Raw genomic sequence first — 20,528 nt, 5'->3', positions numbered from 1 at the left:
GCACTCAAATCCGATGACCAATTTTTTGTAGCCCTTGTGTCACTGGTCTGGGAAGTTCACTATCATGCTGATGACAGTAGAAAAGGCTGCTTGAGCCGCAAACATGGGCACGGATAGGACCTGCTCTAAAGTTTGCTACTTGGGCAGTTGGTTCAAACACCAGGCTGTTGAAACCACAAGAACAGCCAGGGGATTCTAGAGGTACCAGGGTCGGCTACAGGTTTTAGTAGGCCTCTGGGCGACATAGCCTCAGTGGGCCCAGTTGGAGTGAACACGCGTGGCGGCATAAAAAATTCTGAAACTAAAACCTGCTGCCTAAAATATTCCCTAGTTTATCATACTGAACAGCCTCCTCATGGTTATTTTATATAAGCCCCCCTCTGGATTGAACCCCTATGGAATCATTAGATACAGGCCCCTCACCCCATGGATTCCTTATGTGCCCCCCCCCCCCAAGCAGCTCTTGGCCCAAACATTTGCCCAGGTATGGCCAATCCTCACGCCGGCCTTGAGGTACAATGCATTTATCAATAATGGCGCTCCAGAATTGTTACTGGACAATAATTTACTAAGACACTTGCATCTGAAACATGTTGGATGTGAATGATGTCCATATTTTTAAAATGCTGAAATAAAATAAAGATTTTATTGAATATAACTCCTGGGTTGGATTGAGCTGGATCGTGTGAAAAGTGTGTCCAATTGAACTTGGGTTGAGTGGAGGGTCTGTGCACTTGGAACGGGGCGTTCCTTGTGGTAGAGCTGGTACCATTTCTCTTTGTGTTATCTGCTTTTCTTCAATAATTTGCTAACCTTGATAACCAGCACGTCTTTAGATACATACATAGATTTGATAGAATTAATTACATTCTATTTCTAATTACCTGGTAACAATGTAAGTACAAGTCAATCCACACTGCAGTGGAAGTAGGGAATTACAGTCCCTTGTTATCCAGAAGCACCATGCTGATATAGTACTATTCACATTGTTAGCAGCAAGAAAAACCCACTTCACAGCCTTCTCTATACAACAATTATTACCTCTCTATTTAATGATCAGTGATGGTGCAAACCCCATTTAATAGAGGGGGGATTTTCACAGTGCTTTGTCATTCTGCTTCCTTCAGCATCAAGAGCTGCGCTGATTATTACAATAAGTGAGTATTATTTCCATCTAATATGTGGCGGCTTTAATACCTGCTTTCATCACAAACTGTTTATGTTGTTCAAAGTTATAATTCTTAACAAAAATGATTAAAATCGTTGAAAGTCGACAGCTCCTTGACTATAATCTACTGGGCGGTGCAAACTGATAGATACATAATAAGGCTCTATGTATAAAGATGGGCCTGCTGACAAGTACAAGGTCGGACATTATTTTTTGTAGTCCTCCAATCTCATCACAAATATTACTTTCCTTTTTTGAGAATTTTATTTCAATCTATTATTATAATGTGCTCCGTACTACCCACATTGTATAACCATCTGAAACTTCTTCCTTTTTGTAAATATTAAATATACTGGGAAATTGACATTAAAATGGTTTTCCATCTGCAACTATTTTGACCTTTACTAATATCAGATTTGCAGAGGTTCTTTTCAGATGAGCTGTTCTTAGCAGCTGCTACACTCTCATCACCACAGCACCACTATCTGTATGGTGGCTAAACTGGGTCACGCCAGCTTAGATCCTTTGATAATTCGAATGGATGTTAATTGAATTGCGGGATATTAGTTAATTTACCTAATTAATTAATATTAATTAATATACATCTATTAATAGTTCTGCTCTGATTTCTTCATATGGAAAGTGAAGTCTTCTGTCTTTTACCTCATCAGCCAGAGATTCCTGACCATAAAATGGCCACAGATGGAGGATCATGTGATCTCCGTCTGTCTATTAACAATCACCCTGCCAGGACCCTAATGTTATATTTGTGAATACTATCTTAAAGTACTGTCAGGACGATGTCTCATGGACATTAGAGATCACATGACCCATCATCTGCTGCCATTTTGTGTTTAGGAATCTCTGGCTGATGAGGTAAAAGACAGGAGGATTCAATTTACATATCAAGAAAGCAGACTATTAATTAACCTAATATCCTCCTCCCTCTACACTTACAAACACAAAAACATGAGGTAAAATAGCCGACCCCTTTAAACTTAATCATGTAATAATGACATGTAATAAGAGCAGTAGACTCACCGTTCTTGCAGACAGGGCAGCATTGCTCAGGTTCATATACAGGATTTACACACTCGGGTACAGCACAATCTGCTACAACACAGTGGACTTCATTGCTGGGTTCACACCGGCACCATTCACACGGAGAAGGCTGTCAGGAGGCAACAGACATGTTATAGGGTTTGTGGCTGACAAGTTGTATCTTACTTTCTGGTAGAGAAGATGATCAGAAATATGTCAATAATATGTCAATATAAATAACTCACATGACAAGAAACACAAGTCCAGGGGTAGGGAGCAATGGAAGGAGCACTGGCGGGTGTGGCATAAACTTTCTAAAAATGGCAGTTATATACACAAACTTAGAACCAAAAATTTGGATTGATGAAAAAAATTGTTACATTATGGTAATGAAAAGATTTGCTGAGTTTCTGAAAAATGTGTCATTTTTTATGTTGATTGATCATTCTGTGCTATTGCATAATCATGATATGATTTAGCAATCTGGCAGATCATTCATAATCATTTTCTGAGAGAGACATATATAGAACACACTGTTCATTGATTCTCAGCAATGATGTCACTGTCTATCATTTTTGCATATTACAATATCTAGAATTTGCCTATACAAGTAGATCAGGGTATTCAGACAGAATGTATGTGACAGATGAGGCTCAAACTGCTTCACAGTAATTCCTTTATGAAGTAATGCAGTTATAATAGGTACAATTAAACACTCACAGAGTCTAATTCTTCTAAAATTATATTAAAGGGGATGGGACAGTAAAGATACCTCATGTCCTTTAAGTCCCATAGAAGGGAATAGAGTACAGTCTTAGCATTAACTTTTTGGCACTAAAAAGGTTAGGGTCTTGGGTGCCCATTCTCATTATTGCTGGGGGGAGGGGTTAGACCTGCCAAGATTGGAAACTTATTCCCAACCCACGGCATAGGGCAGTGATGGCTAACCTATGGCACTGGTGCCAGAGGTGGCACTCAGAGCCCTTTCTGTGGGCACTCAGGCCGTCACCAGAGATGACTCCAGGTATCTTCCTGGAGTCCCAGACAGCCCAGGACTTGCTGTGCACAGAGCTATTTTAAAGTGACAGCTCTACCTTGGACTATTTTCTGCTTTATTGGTGTCCTCAGAGTGCTGGTATCAATGAAAACTGTGACAGAGAAGGAAGTATAAATCACAAATTAAATTTCTGTGTTGGCACTTTGCGATAAATAAGCGGGTCTTTGTTGTAGTTTGGGCACTCGGTCTCTAAAAGGTTTGCCATCACTGGCATAGGGGGTAAGTGTCTAAAGTGGCACAAGGATTCTTATTGGCTGCTCTGCTATGAATAGAAGATCAAATTGGTGAGAACTGGCTGTGGGGAAAGCACGTGAGCATGTGTGTCCACAAAAGGTCACGAGGTGGACATGTACCCCATTGTGCTTATTGAACCCCAGATTGAGTCATACTTTGTAAGTAAATGGCAAATATTGTATTTTTTGTCACACTGCCATATATACTGAGAGGCTCTGGAGGTGTGCTCGCCGCCAAAATTAAATCTCTGCCTTCTTAGAGCTGATGGAGATTTCAGATGTAGTCTCTGCCAGAGACTATAGTAAATACCACTGGCCAGGGCGTTCAACTTATTGGGGGGAATTCAACATGAAAAAAACATTCAAACTTCCAAATTTCCAACATTGTTTTCAGTTTAACAAAAATGTCATAAATGGGGCTTTCTATATGCCTTGTCCACAGGAAAACTGTTAAACTCCCAAATAAGTTTTTACCCAATAGCCCTGACAGATAACAGTGAAAACTCTGTATTCTGAATTACAGTCTGAGGGTCAGCTATGATAAGAGTAATTTATGAGCAATGTATCAGACTACATAGAGGCTGTTTGTAGTCTGTAAACATGGCAACAATTAAACTGTAGGGACATAAGCATAGAACACTGGAATCCGAAATATCAGTTGTTTGATTTAGTTTTGCGCTCTCCCAAGTTTCAATTTTAAGATGAAAAGTTGCTGTGCATGTACAGCAAAACAGGATACTATACTGTATACAGTATATATTATGCATGCTACCTTAACCTGAATTAATACAGGTAGATTTGTATGAAGTTAAAGAGGTTGTTCAGCCAAAGAAAAGTTTGAACCAGCTCAGAATGGTGCATAGCAAATAACCACTTCATCTACGGGCATTGATCGTTTTTGGCAGGAACATGTCCCTTTATTGGTGCATCATCTCTGCAGCCAGAAAAATTGGAATGGAAACATTGAGGAATTGGTAAATAGCAGTTTTTTTAAAATGTTCATACACCATCCTGAGCCAAGTAATTTTGACATCTTACGACTAGGGCTCCCTCTTCAGGAGGGATAGGCTATTTTAAGCAGCACATGACATATTTTAACTTGATAAAGTAGTAAGAAGTAAAATTAGAAGCATCATGTCCTAAGGTGATCTTCACTCTTTAGGTGTTGTACATAGTGGTTAGCATTATGTTGTCCACCAGTGAACTGACAACAGGTTCATTCATGCCCAATGTTCCTTGAAGGATGGGGAGAAACGTTGGTCCATTTGGTCTCATGCTAAAAACACAGGAACCTGATCAAACTCATGACATCAAAAGTTTGGATATTAGATAGTCAAGGATTATACTTCAGCGTCACAATAACAGTTTTTATGCTCAGTTTCTAAAGAACAGACAAGAAGTTATCAATGTAAGATTTGTTTTTCTAATTAACTCACAATTAAGCAATTATTCAGTAGTAATTAGCACAGCTATTGGCACAGTGTGTCTCCTACCTGCTGCCTGACCCGCACACTAATTATACCTTCTAGATTGACACCTTTGGTGAAGACTATAGAAGCTCACATTAAATTATTTTTTAATGTAAATTATTATTTAGCTATGCATTGTACATGGGTACATGTAAGGTAAAGGCCATAATGGTTCAGTTGCTCCCTTAAAAAAGAAACACTGAAAACATACAGGAAAAATATTAAAGGGATTGTCCCATTACAGCAAATTAATGTTATTGTTTTCATGATAAAAAGTTATACAATCCAGTCTACATCCAGTGCAGTAGACAGAAATGTGACCATGGTCACACAGGTGCACGGATCGTTATATCACGGAGAGTAATCAGAGCTGTGTGATATAACGAGCTGTGCACCTGTGTGACCATGGTCAGATTTCTGTCCACTGGAAGTAAACACAGAAGCTTTCTATAGAATGACAGCAAGCAGAGATCTGGAAAACAGATAACTTTTTATAATACAAACAATAACATTAATTTGCTGTAATGGGAATAACCATTTGTTAATATTAGCAAAGGGATTAGAGAAAATAGTTACTACTGTGGTGCTCACAGTAGTGTTATATCTTTCCTTATTCTTTTGTCCACTGAGGTCACAATGATGAGTCCCCATTGATGGTGAATATAGGTGGGCTATCCTAATGGAAACATGATCATAGTTTTTAATATATTTACATAAATGCCTATAAATAATGTTACTACTGAAGCACAACCTATCCTGTATGTAAATTAGGCCATGTTCACACCACCTATGTTACTTTCTTTCTTTCTCCTTTATTGAAGGGAGAATTTGATGGCATTTACAACCATAGAAAACTACAGATAGTGTTAGGTATTGGCGATGGAGACAGTAGTGGCTCGGCCACCCAAGACACCCATCTTATTGTATAATGAGAAGGAACTTCACACATGAATTCTTCATACATCTGTTCCTGCTCTAAATAAATATTTACACAAAAGCAATTTCAGGACCTTTGAAGGTCCAACAAATGTCTTGGAAACACAGATTTAAAGCAGGCAGACGGGACATATCCTCCATCCTCCAAGAAGCTTGCTCTATATTCTAGTACCCTAACCTAATTTTAGACTTGTAGGGTCTATAATGTCTATAATATTCCTACAGCCCAGGGCCCATAGCAGTCTTAATCCACCCCACTCTGGAGAGCTCTGTGACCTTACCTATGTGTGTTGCAGCAGGACTGTGTAAAACACAATTATATTCCAGGATTGTAGCTGGAGTGCTGTGCTATGAGATCTAAACCCTTAACTGCTGCTACTAACACCACATATATTTATTCAAGGTTTGTTTGAGATTTATGAAAACAAACTTGTTTATTTTCCCCAAAAATATTGTGTTCAGATTCTTGTTTTTATGCATCTTGTATATTACACTTGTCACTGTTATCTTCTGCCAATTTCTGATTTCTAGTAGATAGCTGATGCTACTGTAAAACTCAGCATCCAGATATTTTTTTCAGACATACAAATTGAATTGTTTACCTCTTTTATAACATTAGTTCCCTCTTCTGCCATCCATATGGGTAAAATACTGTCAAATATTTCTATTGTGTTATAGATCAATTGGAAAACTGTACATGATGCTTTTTTTGCTCCCTTTCCCCTATTGCCAGTAAGGACAGATCACAGGATTTCTATAAAGTATTGGTATGGATCGACACTCCCTATAGTCACTTGCATTTGCAATTACATTTTGAAATGTGTATGTGAAAATGTCGAGTCTGGCGAGATGTAAACCTTGATTCTCCCCAGGTGCCGCCTCACTGAGCAAAGGAGAGAATCTGTTCAACATCAACTTTGGCAATGAACATTGCTTATCAATGATGGGAGATTGTATCCTCACCCCCAAAATGTGTACATAATGTATGAAGATGACATTGTGAACACTGAAATATGTTTTGAGCAATAGCTATATAACTAGAGTGCATGCAGCTGATCAGAGTGTTTATAAGAGGTAGAATAAGAGTATATCCATGGTATATGATGATCAGGGAGGCATATGCCTGATTGGATTATAATTAATCCCACAGCCAAATGATCTGACCTGCTTCAGACTAAGGATTTATTGCTGGGCCGCTCGCCAACAACTCCTATAATCAATATCCCCCAACACACACCGCTCTGAACTCAGAGCTACAAGCTGACTACTAAAGAAGCCGCCGCTGGTTACTCATCTGAGACCGGCAGATATCGGGAAAGTTAGAAAATGTCAAACTTCTTTTACGCATTAAATATATTGTAATGAGGAACGGAATGGAAGAAGTAAATCACGGAGACTTAAATATCTACCTACGGATATAGCAAATGTTTACTTGAATCTGATCATCTGCAGCCGGGTGAAGTCTCATAACAAAAGCCGTTAAAATGCCATTGAAAGAGTCAAGTTAACTAAACATTTCAGTAATGGACAGATCAGGTGATAGTAGTAAACTTTGTAATACTGTATTCTTCATTAACCTTTTATGGTGCGGCATCGGGACGGTTGTATGGAGAGGGCTCACGAACCACCCACCACTTACACCCGAGGTCGGTACTGGTACCAATTGGGGGTGTTAACTATTTTAATGCTACCAGCAAAGATACCGGGTACATTTAAATTGTGGTGGTGCATAGACGCTGCCATCTTGGATTTGATCCCAGCCCCTGGTGACAGGTTGCAATGTAGCCTTGGAGTCTTGTTGTACAGACTCTGCAAACGGTCATTCAGCCTGATTTGCAAGCGTCTTCCTAGGGCAGCTTAACAGATTAACCGCAAAGCTGCTATATACTGCAATACAGTGGTATTGCAGTACATGGCAGAAGCAATCAGACTTCCTAGGGTTAAGGTATCCTAGGGGGTCTGAAAAAGAGTAAAAACAAAGTTAAAAAAAAATTAAAAATTAAGACTAATAAAGTTTAAATCACCCCCTTTCCCTAGAACTAAAATAAAAATAAATAAGATCATAAACATGTGAGGTATTGCTGTGTCTCAAAAGTCCTTATTTATCAAAATATAGAAACAGTTATTCTTGGTCATGAACCTTGTAACGTGAAATAGTGCCCAAATCTCCGAAAAGCCACTTTTCGCCATTTTCAACAACATATTTTATCAAAAGGTTACACAGTCTCCAAAATGGTTGCAATGAAAACATTATTATATCCTACAAAAAATGACACCTTACATACAAATTTTTTGTACACAAGGTTTTCCATTTTTTAAATGGATTAAAACCTACACACATTTGGTATCTACGTGATTGTACTGACCCAAAGAATAAATGATGGAATAATTTGGCGCACACAGTGAAAGCCATAAAAACAAAGCCTGCAAGAAAAACTGCACAAATTTCAAATCATTTTTTCTCGCTTCCCAGTACATGGCAAGGAATATTAAATACTGATACTAGAAAGTACAATTTGTTACACAGGAAACAAGCCTCTATACCACTCTGTAAATGTAGAAATAAAAAATTTATGAATTTTTGAAGTTGGGGGGCAAAAAATGTACACACAAAAACAAAAATAGGTTGTTAAGGAAAGAAGCTTCTCTGACTTTTTCTGATTTTTTCTGATAGTGAGCAGTGTATCTTCTAAGCTGTGTCCACTTCAGAGAGATAAGATTTACAACGATTAACTCTTTCCATGGCCAGAGAATATAATGAGCTCTCTCAGGACTTTATACTATCCAGGGACTGTTTGTAAAGAGTTATGTCCCTAGAAACATTATCAGGCTCCATTATCTCTCAACTGTCAGTGGATACAGGACAGAAAGCTGATTTACATAAACTGCTTAAATAAGGAACAATGGCAGAAGAAAAACTAAACTTATTTCTTTCATAAAGTACAGACTTTACCCATCAGCTCCCTGCTCCACCACTCTGCCTCTGCTGTGTGCAGCTGGGGCTGGCAGCACAGAGTAATGAAGTCAGTGTGCCTCCGAGCTCCACTCATGAGGACAGATGGATATCTCATTAATATTCTCAACTTTCACAGCAAAATGGAAACAAGCGGCCACAATTAGGGGATATCTTTGGGGTTCAATGTCAGATTGGCCTGCCAAAGTACTAGAGAATCCAACAGTGGGCTCAGGTTCTAACCCAGTACTTCAACCCAACAATTCCACATAAGACAACTCTATTTGGCGGCTGCTAGGGTGTATTTAATAGGGGTTTATAGATGGTGGGCCCCAGAATAGTTTGATCTGGTGGGTCCAAGGAAACCCAGGGTCAGTGGAGGGGGACTTCAAAAAAGAGGCATTATTAGTGGACTCTCAACAGAAAAGGGGACATTATAAGTGGAGGGTTACAGAAAGTGGTTATACATATAAGAGCAAGGGGTAATTACACAGGTAGTGTTGTCACAGGAAGGGGAAATTATATAATGTGGGGTGATCAAAGGCAGAAACATTTTTGCCGTATACTTCCATTTCTGTCCCTCTTTCAGCATTCCGAAAATTGATAGGTAAGTAGCATTCATATGATCCATAAGAAGCAAAAGTCTGGAAATTCTGTAGATGTTCTGTGACCGGTTCAGAGGTTAATGTGCATAAAGGGGGTTCTATATGAGTTGTGAGCAATGTCATGCTATTCAAAGAAAGTGGTCAATAACATTTAATTTCATGAAATAAGATTAGGCTTTCCTCCCTGTGTGCCAGGTCATTTAGGGAGATGAACCCTACAAATCCTGGGACACTTATGTATGTGTAATCTCTCAGGTTAGTCGACGGGTTCACTGCAATCATGATGCTGCATAAAACTCTCCAGCATAAGATGAATTTATGCTGCAAGTTTCTGCTACATTTCAATAATTGCTGCAGATTTTCAATGCAGAATTTAACTTTTCCTATTAAAAGTAGCATACTCTCCCCTACCAACCTACCACTGTATTATCAATGAGGAGATTCAGGGTCTCCTATCTCAGAAAAAGTACTCCTATGCCCCCTTCATATGTAACATTTTTGGTTCTTGTGCATCCGTGGCCTAAAAATAACCTGTCAGCAAAAATTGACTGAATAAACCCTTAGGCCTAAAACCCACAAGTGAGTCTGATGCAACTGACTCACATCAAACTCGCTGTGTGCTTGTAGTAAGGTCCTGCCCAAACACTGGCAGACTGGAACTGAACGAACGTGCTAAGTCCAGTCCTGGTCTCTAAGCACTCTAAGCACTCTACGAGTTAGTCGTATCAGACTCGCTCGAGGGTTTTAGGCAGTTGAACACCTTCTAAATATTGTTTCTTTTATGCCCCAGTGGGGTGGCATCATCCAGAAAATCAACTTTGAAGTGAGATGTATATTGGTTGTATGGAGTCATGGAGGCGGAGCTTTTAACACTGAAGTCAGGCAGCGCTCAACCCCTCCTCCTTCCTTCTGGGGCGGCGATGTGTGCCTGCCATGCTACAGTACGGCGGGCACACATTCCCGTAAATTCGCCATTAATCTGACTTTCCACGAATGGGCAGAAAAATTTTATCAGCCTCAAGAACAATATAAAACAATCTATTTAGATAATACATGGGCAAAATCTGAATTGTTTCACCTGGTGTCTGCAGAGCATTGGTTGTTAAAGGGATGGATTTCTTGTATTTCTTGTATTTTCCCTACTTCAAGAATCCTTATAAGCTCATATACACAGCCAATAAAAAGAATACCGTATTTTCCGGGCCATGTAATAATTCCATATATAAGGCGCATCGGACTATAAGGCGCAGGGTCCGGGGGCATGGCGGAGGTCCGGGGGCGGAGCGGAGACCCGACGGGACGCGACGCGACGCGGAGAAGAGACGCGGAACGCGGGGAAGGTGAGCGGGGAAGGTGAGGGGGAGGTAGAGAACGGAATACTTACATAGATCCCCGCTACCGGAGACAGCAGATCTCCAGCGGGAACTGCAGACCACGCGGCAGAAGTTGTTCGTGCCGCGTGGTCTGCAGTTCCCGCTGGAGATCTGCTGTCTCTGGTAGCGGGGACCTATGTAAGTAGGGTCCGCTGCCTCATATAGGGCGCACCGGACTATAAGGCGCACTTTGGATTTCCAAGGAAATCCAAGGCTTTTAAGTGCGCCTTATAGTCCGGAAAATACGGTAACTAAAGACTCCAGTCTACACCTATGTGTCTTGTCATGCAGAGTAAGACTGCGGTAAGAAACTTTATAGACGTCTATAGTTGTAGGATATTGTGCTCGTATATAGTATATTCTGTTCATGGATAGACTGCATCATGCATATTTCACACATGAACAGATACATTTCTGTATGTAGAAAATTATAGATGTAAATATTGTTTTTATTTATGCAAATGAGAAGCACATCCCAGAAGTGAGAAAATCTAGGATAGAAGTGATGTGAATAATAAATCGTGAGTTGTAATCCCGCTGAGTGATTCAGAGAGACGGCTTTGTGAGAAACATCTTTGTCAGTAAAAAAACCCCAGAGACCTTCACCTAGAGGCAGCACCTGCTCCTGTTCACATTTCTGAAAGCATTGTGGATCTAGCACAAACACAAAATATTGTTTTATTTTTAGAAGACACGTACCAGAATAGGTTATGACTATTGATAATATTCACAAATGTAGTCCCAGCAATGTTTACATGGAAATATCACATTCAATGTCAAATACGCTGTGTCAAGGAAATGCTGTTGTATATGAACATATCTTATAGTACTGCAAATTTTAGACTAGCAGTTTATGTAGGCATCATCCAATGAAAAGTAAGAACTAACTTCCTTCTTAGGCTGCATTTACATTGACGTATGCACACACGGCTACAACCGGGCGGGCGGGCATACGTCAGCCGCAATGGAGAGGAGGAGGAGGGGTAATCCCTCCCTTCTCCATAGCGTTCCATTGTGCACGGCCTGTAACACGGGGAAAGATAGGACATTGATTTCTAAGGGGGACGTATCTATGCCAATTTTACTATTTGATTTCTTTTTCTGTGTGCTATCAATTCCATGATGCCTCAGCATAGAATTACATAGTCTGCCTGCTGGGATTAACCATGAGATCACACGACACAAGTGAAGAGATAGTTCCTAGGTATTTTCAATGAACAAGTAAATAAGTAAAACACACTGGGGGTCATTTATATCAGTTTTTTTTTACTTATTTTCTATTATTTTTGTGACCACACTAGTAGATTTGCACAAAAACTTGCAACTTTTTCACCAGCCCAGCAAAATGTGTCACAACCAGATTTTCCAGTGTTATCAGTTGATGTTTTAAAAAGTTGCAAATTTTTGAAGCAAAAAAACCTTACTTGGCTAACGTCTGAGAAAGATTAGAAGGGGGTGCTCAAAAATTAGCATCTTTTGTGCTACTTTGATGCAGAAACGTCTACTATTAAAAATCTGTTAACTACATATGTAAATAGTTAATTTAATGGCAAGTGAAGAAATCTGTGTGCCGAATTGGACTTCTTCTGGCAAATTTACTATAGGAAATTTTGGAGAAATTTGCTTCACGAAACTGGCTAACATGCTAAGAAACTAAATCTTACCACCTATTTGTCTAGCATTGAGCATAAAGATGGTGCAAACTTAGCGTTAACAATGAAACAATTATCCTCTTATACTGCGAGAAATTTTGCACATTTTAAAACTGACAAGTCTAACTTGGCACAGTAAATCTGCCCCTTTATGTGAATGGATCCTTAAGCGATTTAATCTGCTTAGCCAGATAGACGATAAGAGCTGTGGGCAACACTGTGACGCTCCAGCTGCAAGTTTTATATCACAATCTGAGCATTTTATCAGCTGGAACTTAGGTGTTAGGAGTTAGTCTATCCTCAGCGTATGCCTTAGAACCGGCCAGACTTAGGAGTCTAATAGACTGTCTGTCAGAGCAAGTGAGAGTGTATCACTACTTACTACATGAGTAGTGCCTTATGAAATTTAAGCAGAAATAAAGTGAAAAATAAACATATTGGGGATTGTTATAACCTGACCTATATGAGTGGCATCATATTTAGACTCCAAGCTTAAAAGCTTATATAATCACTGAATTTAAGCAATATGCAAAAGCACTGAATAAGTATAAAATCCAATATAGTGTCAATAAAAAAATATTAATTGTTGTGAAAAACAAACTCAAAGCTCAGTAGGTTAACTGATATACGGTTAATGCACTTTTCTGACATGTATGTAATAGGGGCATGGCCTCTGAAAAGGAGGCATGGCTTTACAGAGAAAAGTAGGTGTTCCAGAAAAATTTCTGAATGTAGCGCAATGCATTACACCAACTTATAGATGGTGCAAAGTATGACTCAACAGTTGTAAACTACTACAGATTTATCATCCAGCATCAGACACAGCACACTGTTCAAGTTGTGCTCTGCACTGGTCTACTGTGCGATCTTTGGTCAATCTCCCCCAGTGTGTACTATGCATATGTGTAAAGGTTAATGCACATGTAATGTAACCCTAAAATAAATATCATCTATAGATTGTGGATATTTTCTGCACAGAAATTCACCTTTGTGCTGGAGTTTACATACAAATTCACTGTAGATGAACAAAGGATTTCACTTCTCATATCTACACCCACTACACCATAAACATGTATGCTGGATTCATATGAGACTTGTGTGTGTGTTGTGAATAGCACTGGAGAGAAGTTAGTAAGCCCCGTTTAGTATCAGCATTCTATTACAGAAAGTTGGGGAATGAATATCCCATGGAAATGAACCCGTATGCAATCCCACAGATTGCACATAGTACACAGGACAGGCGTCCATGCATCATACAGAAATATAATGCAAAGATTCCCTTGAAAGAAGTGACTGTACTGCAGATTGGCCTCCAGACAGGGAGCCCTTGCATCATATTTTCATAGTTTCACACTTTTCATTAAATAGGATTTTTAGAAGATCCTTTATTTCCCAATAAAAAGCATGTGACGAGTGGTGAAATTAGTGTCCTAATAAAGACAATACAGTCAGAAAGTCGCAGGAGAACCTAGATAAATCTTATCAGAATGGCTTACGTCAACTCAAAGAAAGTGAAACTTCCACAATTAGACAAGGGTTAGGCTGCATACAAAGAACTAGGAGGAGATCAATCTCTACTACTAACCAGAAGGAACAAGGAGACATATTTTACATTTACCAAACAAAAACATATTGAGTTACAAAGAGTTTCTTTACCACTTGGGCCCCATGGATAGGCCATTTATCTATGGAGCTACAGCACAGGTGAAAGGCTAGTTTGGTATTTGGAAGGATGTGATACTATAGGGACTACAGAATAGTTGTTTCTCTTTATATCATTGCTATTTCTGTTTTTATTTTTTTCTTCTCACACACAGGAGAGAGCGATTTGGGTGGGGATTGTGGGTAAGGATAATGTTTACTAATGAAACATATTAAGCCTTATTTGAAGGGCTTAAAGGAACTAATTGAAGGCTTTACTAGACCTAGAATAATTCTCTTGTAAATCCCATTCATATGTGTAGCAGGATATTAATGGGCAATTTATGCACAAAAGTCCTCAGATTAAGATGGGTTGAAAGAGGTTGTCCGGTCGCAATAAGTTATCCCCTATCCACAACATAAGGTATAACATGCTGATCAGTGGGCATCATGTGCAACTATATACCTTATTCTCAAAATCTGTGAGGCTACCAAAACAAGGACTCCAACTGATCAGCAAGTTATCCCCTGTATTCTGGATAACTTGTTGTGAGCACAATACCCTTTTAAGTACTTCTATAAAACAGAGTTGACCAACATTTCTCCACAATGAGATGAGGATCATACCACCATAGCCAATGTCTCTGTCTCATGGTGGCTCATGACTAACACCATCCTTCCATTAATTCTGCATCCCTCTGTTCATACTCTAATCTGCTGCTGTTTTACTTTGGTAATCATGACTCTGCTCTGTTCCTGATTCTCATTCCTGTACCGCTGACGTGACAACCTGACCCTATCTCGACCTGACCTTGGATATGTGCTGGCCATGCATCTCTTTGGTGTGTTCCTTGACTTTCCTCAAACTCTACATGTGTAAATCTTGGCTTGTTCCATTCACTGCCTGACTACTTTGTGCAGTCTGTATCAGGGCTTCTTCTTAGGTAACTCCCTGGTGACCCAACATGACCCTGTGGCTGTCCAGATCCTTCACAAAGTTTAAAGTGCAAAAAATGGCAGGATCACTTAGAAAATACCTTTGGGCGTAGGCCATACTCAAAATTGTTAGTTGGCATAGCGGGTCTACATCCAGCTGCTTGCTATAGAGTATGGGGATATTGGTTAATAATAGTATGAACCATGATGTCTGGCCTAGGGGGCTACCTACAATTTCTGCATCTTTACCTAGGTCTGTGAAATGTAATAGCTAACTACAATGAATATCTTTGCAGTAAGCATCTGCATTATGTTTACGGGTTCCTCAATGTTTTTGTCACTGTTTATAGTATCATATTAGATAAGGTAGAAAAAAGATGGTAAGATAATCTCAGCACCCAACTTTTGTGTGTCAAAATAGCTGAGCCTTAATGAAACCCATGATAACTCAGTGGATTACATTAAACATACAGTCGACCCAGATGCCATAATGCACATGTGGACAAAAGCTTAGAGTTGAATGTTCACACTGTGCTACAAATACACAATAAGCAAAATTTGTACATAAAAATGCACTTTTGTGTCCCAAGCCTTTTCACTACATTATAAAATGATACAACTCTCATTGTCTGTAATTACGAGTGATATTTCTACTGCTCATAAGATCCCATTTATCTACGTCTGGAAACTGACTTCCCTCCCTAGTGTTTCCAATCACGTAATCATGGAAGTCCTATTTATCTGGAGATGAGCATCACATATTCTGAATAATGCTCCATATGCGGCATAGCACAATGGTTATATGGCGGTTATAAAAGTGCCTGTTTCCCTAATGTTCTCAATCTTACTTTATTTTTTTTAATTGATATTGTTGGCTCTGGGCACAGCAGTACAGAGGTCAAAGATCTTGCTGTGTCTTACATTCTCTCATTTTATAGAAAAAAGAACACAAGTGATTTATGAGATCTCTGTATAATGATATTAGTTATAAATTTCAGCTTGTTCCATGTCCTAGGAGGTCAGCACAGCAGAGCTCTGAATCATGCATATTCGTGAACAAATCCTGTACATCTATCAGTTGTCCTGTTGTGTCCTGGAAATGTCTTAGGGTAACAAAAGCTGTTCCCAGGGTGTCACTAACAGAAATGAGCAGACCCAAACTTCCCACTCAGGACATATTAACATAACGCCCATAGTATATAGCCATGGCTTTGATTGTCTAGGGGTAATCCTATGGCCAATGCTAGTATCTAGGCGCGTCAATATGTTGAGATTTCTGTTCGGCAGCCAATTTGGCAATGTGTCCAGGTTGCGCTGGACGATCCTGAACGGGTTCATCTCTAATCACTAGTCCTTCATCACAATTTGAATATAGACCTCATTCCACCAGAGTCATCCTCAGCAGCGAGTCAGATAGGTTTTCCAGGACTTTAATGGAGAGAAGATCCAAGCAGGGGTGGCGGAGTATTTGAACTAGGGTTAGGGGAGGAGGAAAAGGAAGAAACTAAAGGGGTAGACAGGTCAGAATGGGGGCAGGTTATGTTGGTGGGTGTCAAGTGGGTGGCGAATGGCGGAGTAAGGCAGTGGACAGGGAGATCCACAAGTTACAAAACAATAGTGAGGATATATGTGCCGGTAAAATTAAAATAAATAACTGTGGACATAAATATAAGAAGTATCGCAAGCAAAATGGGTGAGTTGAGGCTCTGGTATAGTTAGATATTGGAGTAGCGGAGACATAGCTTGATGCATCACATGATTTCTTTCGGAAATGTATATATGTAATGGGGGAGGAGGTGGTGTATGCCAGAAGAGACTTAAATGTGAATGAGACAGTGGTCAATGAAGAGTGTGAGGAGGCTGAAACTTTGTGGGTTGAGCTTTGTGAAAATTAATTTTGGTTTAATTTATAGACAAACCCCCCCCCCCCCCAGTATAAAAGATGAAATAGAGGGTCACCTATATAAACAGATGGAGCGGGCTGCACAGGAGGGGACCGTAGTGATAATGGAAGACTTTAACTTTCCAAATATAAATTGGGGTCAGGGCTCTTCTTCATCTGTGAAGGGGCGACAATTTATCAACTTTCTGCAGGATAATTTTATGGTGCAGCATGTAGAAGATCCCACAAGAGGTGACGCATTGTTGGACCTTGTATTATCTAACAATGCAGAGATTGTCCAAAATGTCAGTGTCCGGGAACCCCTTGGTAACAGCGATCATAATATAATTATTTTCCTCTTAAACTGTAAAAAGCAAAAACAAGTGACAAAACATTACATTTTAAGAAAGCTAATTTCCTGAAATTAAAGCCTGCACTACAGGATATAGACTGGGATCAGATACTGTCACATGACACTAATGCTAAATGGGAGACGTTCGCATCTATCCTGGGTCTAAACTTCATATTTATTCCTATAGGTAACAACTATAGACGGGCTAAATTACACCCCGTGTTGCTTACAGCTAAAAGGGCAATAAATGATAAAAAGAGGGCATTCAAAAAATATAAATCTGAAGTGTCGTCTGAGGCATTCAATACTTACAAAACACACACCAAAATCTGTAAGGAGGAAATAAAATCAGCCAAAATACAAAATGAAAGCCATGTGGCTAAAGATAGCAAAGCAAATCCTAATAATTTTTTAAGTATATTAATGCGAAAAAAATGGGTCAGAGCAGGTTGGACCCATATAAGGGACTTTGGTGACTGGAGACCAAGAGAAGGCGGAGATACTAAATGAGTTTTTTAGCTCCATTTATACTAAAGAAGAAAGAACTGGGTGGTTCCAGTGTGGGTCATGCATCCTGTAATATACTAGACTGGCTGAATGTAGACATGATCCAATCTACGCTCAATAAAATCAATGGGTATAAGGCTCCTGGACCAGATGGGTTAAACCCCAGAGTTCTTAAAGAACTCAGTTCTGTTATTGCTATGCGGCTGTCTAAAATCTTCTGGTATGGTGCCAAGTGACTGGCGCAAGGCGAATGTTGTGCCAATATTTAAGATAGGCTCTAGAACTTTTGCAGGCAATTAAAGGCCTGTAAGCTTAAAGGGAACCTGTCACCGCTGTTCCAAAAAAATGAAACTAAGACAGGTTCCCATACAGCCCTTTAGTCCTAAGGGCACCCATTTATCAACTAACACTGGCGATGCATAGAAAAGCAAAAAATCACATTTTATTCTGTACCTGGTAACCAGGGAGAACCCAGCGAGTCCACGTGGGAGGATCACCGCGGCTCGAGTCCTCGCCCTCCTCTGTGCACATCAGCCAGCGCACGCCTCCATCTTTCCTACGTCACGCGGCTCCCTGGCTTCCTGCTCGCTGATAAGCAGTGACACAGCTGAGAGCAGCCAGTGCGCGTGCGTGGAACTCGGCTGTGCGATGTAGGAAAAATCATACAGGGAGCGTGCGCTGGCTGATGTGCACAGAGGAGGGCGAGGACTCGAGCCGCGGTGATCTTCCCACGTGGACTCGCTCGGTTCTCCCTGGTTACCAGGTACAGAATAAAATGTGATCTTTTGCTTTTCTATGCATCGCCAGTGTTAGTTGATAAACGGGTGCCCTTAGGACTAAAGAGCTCTATGGGAACCTGTCTTAGTTTCATTTTTTTGGAACAGCGGTGACAGGTTCCCTTTAACTACAATTTTGGGGAAAATATTGGAAGGGTTAGTAAAAGACTATATACTGGAGTATGTACATCAAATAGTATAATAAGTGACAGACAGCATGGGTTTACTAAGGATAGAAGTTGTCAGACTAACCTTATCTGCTTCTATGAAGAGGTGAGCAGATCCCTGGATGGAGGAGCAGCTGTGGATATTGTGTTCTTGTGTGGACTTTGCCAAGGCATTTGACACTGTCCCTTATAGACACTTGATGGGTAAAATAAGGACGATTGTTTGAAGGATCCAGAGAGTTGTGGTCAATGATTCCTACTCAGAATGGTCACCAGGTATAAGTGGTGTACCGCAGGGCTCTGTGCTTGGCCATACTACTATTTCATTTATTTATTAGTGATATAGAGGTAGGTATTAATAGTTCTTTGTCTAGTACTGTGTTGGTGATCACACCAAGCTGTGTAGTGTAATACAGTCTTTGAAGGATGTTCATAGGCTGCAGGGTGACTTGAACAAACTGAGTGTTTGGTCATACACTTGGCAAATGAGGTTCAATGTGGATAAATGTAAGGTTATGTATCTGGGGGCTAATAATCCACAGGCAACATATGTCCTTGGGGAGAAAACTTGGAGAATTCCTTGTTGAGAATTACCTGGGGGTACTAGTAGATCATAAATTAAATAACAGCATGCAATGTCAATCAGCTGCCTCTAAAGCAAGCAAGATCTTGTAATGTATCAAAAGTGGTATGGACTCTCCGGATAGGGTTGTAATATTACCACTGCATAAGGTATTGGTTTCACCTCACCTGGAATATGCTGTCCAGTTCAAGGCACCAGTCCATAAAAAGGATGCATGGAGTTGGAGAGAGTACAAGGAAGAGCCACACAAAATAATAAGGGGTATTATAAGGAAATATCAAAACAACTAGATTTATTTAGTCTGGAAAATAGACAAGTAAAAGGGGACATGATTAATTTATATCAATATATTGATGGTCCATACAAAAAATATGGTGGAAAGTTGTTTCAGGTCAAACCAAATCAAAAGACAAGGGGGCATTGTCTCCGTATGGAGAAAACAAGGTTTACTCAGTAGAGTCAACAGGGTACTATGAGAACTCTCAATCTCTGGAATACCCTGCCTCAGGCGCTGGTTACAGTAGGGACAGCAGAGAGCTTCGAAAAGGACCCAGATGGGCCCAGATGCCATCTAAATAACATTGATGGTTATGTTATATAGAATCGTTTCCCCTAAATCCCTTCCTCATCCAATCCCTTCCCTTCCTAGGTTGAACTCGATGACGTGTCTTTTTTCAACCGTATAAACTATGTAATATTGCTGACCTTTTCTTCTGATACAGAATATATCATATTGTGCTGTAGCTCTGTCCCAAGTGAATGGAAAACAGGTAATTTACCTGTAGTACTAAGCCTAGGCACTGTAGTATGTAAAGGCAGCATCACTCACCTGATCATTTCCTTGGAATAGGTCATTAAGATCAGATTGGTGGCGTGCTGGGTGTCCGTTGTTTACAGAAGTAGTATTTACTAATATTGTAACTGCTTGCAACAGCTGATTGGTGGGTAACAATGAATAATAATAAACAAAAAAAATGTGGAAAACCCCTTTAACTCAATAACATTACAGCACAGGAATTCTGAACACCATGATGTCACTGTACATGGATAATGTTTACTATGATGTCACACAACAGGCATAATACACACAGTGATGTCACATTACAGGGATAATACACACAGTGGTGTCACATTACAGGGATAATGCACACAGTGATGTCACATTACAGGGATAATACACACAGTGATGTCACATTA

General features: G+C 39.9%; 1 protein-coding gene across 3 annotated transcripts in view; it reads right to left on the bottom strand.

Moving 5' to 3' along the window:
- Nucleotides 1–20,528, bottom strand: part of VWC2L (von Willebrand factor C domain containing 2 like) — a 125,432-nt gene that overhangs the window by 68,487 nt on the left and 36,417 nt on the right. For all 3 annotated transcript variants that reach the window (XR_011849423.1, XR_011849422.1, XM_072121370.1), the window contains exon 3: nt 2,210–2,339. Coding sequence is in view for 1 of the 3 variants with exons in the window: in XM_072121370.1 (XP_071977471.1) it covers nt 2,210–2,339 (130 nt within the window). In the remaining 2 variants the exon portion in view is untranslated. The remainder of the gene's footprint in view (nt 1–2,209; nt 2,340–20,528) is intronic.

This window comes from Engystomops pustulosus, chromosome 8, assembly GCF_040894005.1.
Source record: "Engystomops pustulosus chromosome 8, aEngPut4.maternal, whole genome shotgun sequence".
Taxonomy (NCBI): domain Eukaryota; kingdom Metazoa; phylum Chordata; class Amphibia; order Anura; family Leptodactylidae; genus Engystomops; species Engystomops pustulosus.
The sequence above is the reverse complement of the archived record's forward strand: the minus strand, read 5'-3'. Positions and strand labels throughout refer to the sequence as shown.